The sequence below is a fragment of the Macadamia integrifolia genome, chromosome 5 (assembly GCF_013358625.1).
Source record: "Macadamia integrifolia cultivar HAES 741 chromosome 5, SCU_Mint_v3, whole genome shotgun sequence".
In the NCBI taxonomy this organism is placed as follows: domain Eukaryota; kingdom Viridiplantae; phylum Streptophyta; class Magnoliopsida; order Proteales; family Proteaceae; genus Macadamia; species Macadamia integrifolia.
Genome location: NC_056561.1, coordinates 7,773,538 through 7,780,918, shown reverse-complemented (window position 1 = coordinate 7,780,918; position 7,381 = coordinate 7,773,538). Strand labels below are relative to the sequence as shown.

The following is a 7,381-nucleotide window of genomic DNA, read 5'->3' as shown; positions in this document are numbered from 1 at the left end:
GGAGTGATGTTGGAAATGTGATGGCCAATTTAATAGGCAAGTCACTTGTAAGAAGAATAACTTTGGTTTAGGGCCATAAAAATGTGAGATCTTGCTTGTTATTGATCTTTACCCTCCCTTTTTTGCATATATGTTTTCTTTTTCAATTTACCAACCCGGTGATCTATTTGCCTAGTTCTCATGCAAAATGAATGGGAAAAAACAAAAATAAGACATGTAATAAAATTTCTCTCATCTACTTTGGGTTCAAATTATTGATTTTTGGTTTCATCCAAGTAAAATTTTATTGTTCATTTCTTTTGTCATTTGTTTGCTCTCCAAATTACTTATTTTTCATTTTATTTGAATTGGACAGGCATGAAGCAACATTAGTACAATTAGTTGTTGCAGCAGTAATCAATAAATTGAGGAAAGACTCTCGTATTGTTTCTAATGACCTAGTTGGAATCCAATCTCATGCAGAGAAAATGATGAGCTTGTTAAACATTAAATCTGGAGATGTAAAAATTGTGGGAGTTTGGGGGTTGGGTGGAATTGGAAAGACAACTATTGCCAATGTTGTCTACAATGTTGGAGGCTCATCCTTGTTTCGCGTACAAAGATCAGCATGGCAATGTACATTGAAGATGTTGCAAGAAATTCCTAATGAAGAAGTTCAGAAAAAGTTAAGAATAAGTTTTGATGGTTTACGGGATTGGCAGCAAGGGATATTTCTTGATATTGCATGCTTTTTCATTGGAATGGACAAAAATATTGCATATTACATATGGAACCAGTGTGGATTTTACGCTGAAATAGGAATTGACGTTCTTTGCCAAAAGTCTTTGGTAAAGATTGGTGAAAATAATGAACTAAAGATGCATGATCAGCTTAGAGATCTTGGAAGGGAAATCATTCGTCAAGAAAACCTCAAGGTGCCAGGAGAGCATAGTAGGTTGTGGTTTCACCAGGTAGCCATGCATGTATTGGAGAAACATATGGTAGGTTCTTAATAAATGGTCGGCACACTTTATTCTATGCTTTCATTCATTATTAATGTTTTTATGCATAAGCTAACCATATATTTCCATTGAAAGCACTTGTTGTTAAGTGATAAATTTTGATAGACCTAATACCTAAAAGGCATTTGTCCATTTTCTTAGGTTTTAATAAGTTTGATATATAAAAATAATCTTCTTCTTCTCTTTTTTTCCCCTTTTTTTTTTTTTCCCTTTTTTTTTTTTTTTTTTTTTTTTTTTTTTTTTTTTTTTTTTTTGCGTAAATCTAAATGTTATGGAGGTTGGCGAACTTGTTGCTGCATGGTAGTGTAGATATAGTAGGTCCATGTCATAGAGGACTCATTTAAATGTTGTAATTCAGCCCTATATGAGCATATAAATGAAATATTGTTCGAAGAACTATGAAAATGCCACAAACCTTCATTTTCTAATTTTAAAGTCAGTGGCATTTTTGCAGTTTTTTACACCTTTGAATGCACCATACGACATGCTCATTTTGGGTTAAAGTTTCACAAATAATATTGGTGAGTGTCCTTTATAACGTTGGTTCACCAAACCCAATGTTTGACTACTAATCGTTGAGGCACAACAGTTCACCAAGCACCATTAAGGTTTGCAGGTTCTGGTTATGATAATTTGCTCATACTTATCTAAAGTTGTTTGTTTTAGGGAACAGAGAAAGTTGAAGCACTCTGTATTGACTTCAAAGATAGTTCAATAAGCCAACGATGTCTAATGAGTGAAGGATTTACTGAGATGACTAAGCTTAGGCTACTCCAAGTTGATCATGCACACTTTGCTCCAGACTTCATACCTTCTTTTTCAGAATTGGTATGGCTTAGGTGGAGAGGATGCCCTCATCCCAAATTTACGCTGACGAGATTTCATCGAGTGAACCTCGCTGTACTTGATCTATCATATAGTCATGTTACAATTTATTGGAAGGGTTGAACTACACCAAGGTCTCTAAGGAAGTTCTCTCTTTTGTTTGAGGTTCAATCATAAACTTCTTTTAAATATACTGATTTTTTCTCTCATTTTTTAGCACCGCAGGTGGCAAAAAATCTTAAAGTTTTGAATCTGACAGGGTGTCAACGCCTATTAAAGACTCCTGCACTAACAAATCATCGCTTGGAGGTCTTGATTCTTGCAAATTGTGGATATTTGGTTGAGATCGATGAATCCATCAACTATCTTGAGGTGCTAGTCGTATTGAATTTGAGTGGATGCACGAAACTAAAGTATCTCCCATATGGCATCGGAGGTTTGACTTCTCTCAAAAATCTCAACTTACATCTATGCGAAGGACTTGAAAAGTTACCTGATTCCATTGGTCTTTTGAAAAACCTAGAGATTTTTCATGCCAGCTTTTGTTATTTCGAGGATGGGGCAATTACAGATGCTATAGAGTGGCTATCCTCTTTGGAAATCCTGAGACTTGGTGGAAACAATTTTCATAGTCTACCATTGGCAGTTTCCAGCCTTTCCTCGTTCGAAACACTTGATTTACAGCTCTGCAACAAACTAGAATCTCTCCCAGAACTTCCTTCTAGTTTGAAATATTTAAATGCTTCGAGTTGCATATCCTTGAAATCACTCCCAAGGCTTTCAAATCTGACAAATTTAGAGGTTTTGTGCCTTGCTGATTCTGAGAATCTGGTGAAGATACCATCTATGTTAGGGTTGGGAAACTTAGAGAGATTAAATCTTGATAATTGTCTGAGCTTAGAAGAGATTAAATGCCTCGAAGGGTTGGATTCCCTGGAGTTGATGATCGAGAACTGCAGATCATTAAGGAATATCGGGATATTATCCAGCTTTAGAAAACTGAAAGAATTAGACCTCAAGGACCACTTGATGTTATTCGAGATTTGGAGCTGGAAGGGACTGGACCCCCTGGAGCTGTTGACAAGGATGAGGTATGATTCATTAAGGAAATTTCCGAAATTTTCTTACTTGACACAACTAACGGTAGTAGATGTGTGGAACTGTGAGAAGTTGCTTGAGATTGAAGAGCTTGTGGGATTGGATTCTCTGGAGATGTTGACAATAACGGACTGCAAATCATTAATAAAACTGTCAGAGTTCTCTCACTTGAAAAATGTAAGGATGGTAATGGTGTGTAACTGTGAGGAGTTGCTCGAGATTGAAAACCTTGTGGGATTGGATTCTCTGGAGGAGTTGACAATACGTAACTGCAAATTACTAACAAAAATATCAGGACTATCTGACTTGAAAGAGCTAAAGATACTAGAAGTGTGGAACTGCGAGGAGTTGCTCAAGATTGAAGGCTTTGTGGGATTGGATTCTCTGGAGGAGTTGACAATACGTAACTGTAAATCATTAACAAGCAAATCAGGACTATCTGACTTGAAAAATCTAAGGATACTAGAAGTGTGGGACTGTGAGCAGTTGCTCAAGATTGAAGGCTTTGTAGGATTGGATTCCCTGAATCTGTTGATAATAAGAGGCTGCAAGTCAATGATAAAAATATCAGGACTTTCTTACTTGAAAAAACTAAGGGTACTAGAAGTATGGGACTGCAAGGAGTTGCTCGAGATTGAGGGACTTGGACGATTGGATTCTCTGTAGGAGTTGGCAATACATAACTGTAAAGCATTAATAAAAATATCAGAACTGTTTAACTTGAAAAAGCTAAGGGTAATGGATGTTTGGAACTGTCAGAAGTTGCTTAAGATTGAGGGGCTTGTGGGATTGGATTCCTTGAAACTGTTTTCAATAAATAACTGCAAGTCAATAACAAATATATCAGAACTCTCTGACTTAAAAAAACGAGGGCTAATAAATGTGCAGAAATGTGAGCATTTGGAATCATTGTTGACAAGAAGTGTGACAGAAAGGGTTGAAAAAAGGGCAACAAAAAGGGTCGGATTTTGGGAAGTAGGCTTACAGGTGACATTAAGGGAAGTAGACTTGGGGGAGCTGCTATAAGTTACTCGAGATTGAGGGCCTTTTAGAAATTTGGTTCCCTGGATTGGTTGACAATACAGTTGCCTGGACTGCAAGAACTTACATTTGGTTGTGTGACCTGAGGATTTGAGATCTTTGGAAAAACTGACCCTTTATTGATTTTACATTGATTAGCAGATCACCGGATCTGTCGAACTTGATGAAGTTGGCCGAAACCCAGGTTAGAAACTGCTTGTACATATTTCTGAAAGTCAAGGTGTTAACGGATTAGAATTTTTAGAGATCTTGGATAGTTGGATATTAGTTGTGCTGGCAGAAACATATCCAACAAGTTGGTGCTTCTGTTTGTGGAATTGAGGCAGTAGAAACATGAATTAGAGTGGTGGGTGTGATGAGAGTTGGTATTGCAAACCAACAAGCCTGTGAAGGAGGAGAGAAATACAGGCATGAATTCGTCAGCTCAAAAGCCTAATGAAATGAGTGCAATCACCAAATCAGAATCCACTCAATCACTGGACTGGAAGCAACTCAAGTCGGAAGATCCAAGAAGTGAGTTTGTCCCAGCTATTAGTCCTTGAATTTTCCTTTTTTTCCTTCTATATTTACGTTCCATTTTTCCTAGCAAATTCGTAGTTTTACTTTGTTTTCCAACATGATTAGAATCCTTTCAAGAATTGAAATGAAATTGCCAAACATTCTTCTTGAAGATGATTTTTGTCTCAAAATTTCAGATTTGGTGTTTTCCAAGCTGACAAAGAAGGAAGACAAGGTGTCCATGTCATGCATCTGAGAGACATGTGGGTACTTGGCACCTCAATGGGAGAAGGTGGAACCCAGCACTGCAGCAAAAGCTGATGCTTATAGCTTTGGGATGGTTTTTTTTTGGAGATAGTGACCAGAACAAGGAACTATGAGATCTGGGGATCGTCGTTGGACATTGAAGAATGGTACTTTCCAGTGGGTGTTTGGGAAAGTGTATAAAGACAAGAGGGTGGAGGATCTATTGGACGGCCGGATCAAGCACTGTTATGATAGTAGGTTCCACTTTGAGATGGTGGATGGGATGGTGGAGACTGCGATGTGGTGCCTCCAAGATAAGGCCAAGATGAGATCATCTAAGGGAACAGGAGCCAAGATGCTTGAAGGGACGGTGTAAATCACAGAACCAGCAAAGCCCACCATTTTCTACCTTGGAGATGATGAATAGAGTAAGCGGCTTCTCCCTCTCTCTAGACCATTTTTTTTTGGGGGGGGGGGGGTTTAAGACCAATAAAAATTGATGCTAGGCATAAATTCACATTCCGTTTGTTTCAATTAAAATGCCCATGAGTAAAATAAAATAGAAAAAAATTGTTTCTTTTTCCTCTTTTGTTTTATTTTCTTTGAACCTGTCTTCAAAGATGAGGGTCTGCTCAGTGATGACCTCTCCCATGGATATTATCTCTTGCCTTTGGTCTTGGTTTCTTCCATTTTATTTTAAAATTTTTCTCCTTGATTTTGTGGGAACCAGTCAGGCCTCAGGACCCGAAATCACGGTCAATGTAGAAAACTAAATTCTTCTTCTTTTTTTTTTTAAATGTGCAGATTGTTTATGAAACCCCATGCATATTCAATTTCCTTTTTCAGTTTATTACATAGACATGTCTACAAAATTTGAGCAACAAGAAATATTCATTCCATATTTGAGCTATGAGGATATCTAATATATATATATATATATATATATATATATATATATATTCTCAAACTCTCTTAGCTAAACTTAGATCTAATGCCTTGAATTCCTGGAGGATTGGTTTATGAATTGTTGCCCGAGAAAACCACCCAAAATCATAAACTTTTTTCAAGAAAAAAAAAAAGGTCGGGATACAAGTATAGAACGTCCAAGACTCAAAGGGCTCAACCCTATATTAGATAAAACTGCTACAAGTCTCTTTGGGATCCAAAAAATCCCTTTTTCCTATTTTTATTGTTTTTTTAAGAGATTATTTTAAAATTTTTGAAGGAGCTTTTAAAATATTCGCCTTGGTATCCTCCTAGGTTGATAGTTTTAGTTATATTTTTTCTCCGAGGTTGATACTCCTACTGATATCAGGGCCATGTTCTTCTAAACTCTCCTTTCTCTTCCGATGAGTTGATAGTCATTGTTTTCTCTAAGGACTGAGTATATTTTTACTAGAGAATGTTCTGTGGTTGCCAGTTTACTGGATCCTCTACATCAGAAATAGCAATATATATAGGCCATCTTTGCCATTACCTTAGTTTGGTTAGGTAGCCTGAGAAGACCAATATTATTGGTTTCTGGTGACTTACCAGACTGGCCTTGAGATTGCAAGGGAGAAAAGTAATTTTCCTTCAACCCATTTATCTCGGCAATTAAGGCACTGTATGATAGTTATCGTGTACATCACCTCGGCAGAAGCCATACTATGTATACTCTTTAATCCCTATCCCAGATAAATTGCTATGATTATTAATCTCAAAGGAAGAGCACTACTCATACCATATCGTGTACATCTCCTCGTACTAGCTTTTCTTCACCTCTACCTTTGTGTACCTCGTCAGCTTAAAAAATTGATTATCTTTATGAGATTAATTACATGTCAGAAGACTAACAAATCCATCCAACAAACTACCCTATCTCGAACCCCTACATTGTTTTTTCCCAAAAATCTTGTCTGTAGAGAAGAAGATTGCAGCTCTTCTCCTAGAAAAGCCCCTAGACCAAAAGAGTTTGTTCAAGCCTCTTGGTTTGACCAATGCCAGATTCCAGCTACCCAGGCAGAATAATTTTTTACTCTTGAGCTTCCTAGAGACTTACCAAGTACAGGAATTGCACAGGGATACACCTATCTTCACTTCAGAGCAATCCGTTTAGCCCTCACTTTTCATGAAAGAAAAGGTCTGTCAGTTGTTTCTCGTATAGCCTTGATAGTTGTCTCAAAATTGCGAGTATGCTGTCATTTCCAACATCCAAACAACCCTTAATGCTGGAACAGTTTTCTTCACTCTTTTCCCAAACTTCAACATGCCTCTTTCAGATGCACATCTTTTAGATGCTTTGCAAATCCAAGTCCAAATCATAGGAGCCCCACAAGTTACAACCACTACAGCGGCCACTCCCCATTATCAGATGGTGTACAGACTCCAGAACCATGCTTTTGGTCTCGTCACAGCCCATTCTTCAAATGCTTTGTTTATCAATGTTCATTCCAACCAAGTTCCAACTGTTACTTATGTTCCCAAGCAGATACCCAGGGAAGATCTTCTTTGTCTTCTTCCAAAAGCATGGATCACTTCTTATGAGCAAAGGCAGAAGATCTAGAATCAACATCGACCTCTTACCTCTGTAGATCCTACTTTCACTAGAAGAGCAGACAGACAAATAGAGATGCGGTTGTTGGATTTATGGGCTAAATTAATTATTCGGATTGATTAAATGGGTGAGAGTC

The 7,381-nt window shown here is 37.5% G+C and overlaps 1 protein-coding gene across 7 annotated transcripts in view; it reads left to right on the top strand.

Moving 5' to 3' along the window:
* Positions 1 to 5,374, top strand: part of LOC122079672 (TMV resistance protein N-like) — a 13,674-nt gene extending 8,300 nt beyond the window's left edge. For 2 of the 7 annotated variants that reach the window (XM_042646338.1, XM_042646339.1), the window contains 4 exons: positions 356 to 980; positions 1,668 to 1,960; positions 2,052 to 4,478; positions 4,661 to 5,374. In XM_042646338.1, the coding sequence (XP_042502272.1) occupies positions 356 to 980; positions 1,668 to 1,949 (907 nt within the window). In that variant the 3' untranslated portion in view covers positions 1,950 to 1,960; positions 2,052 to 4,478; positions 4,661 to 5,374. Of the gene's footprint in view, positions 1 to 355; positions 1,215 to 1,667; positions 1,992 to 2,043; positions 4,479 to 4,660 lie in introns of those variants that run through there. The other 5 variants (XM_042646342.1, XM_042646343.1, XM_042646340.1 and 2 more) reach the window with 5 other exon arrangements.
* The last annotated feature ends 2,007 nt before the right edge of the window (positions 5,375 to 7,381 follow it).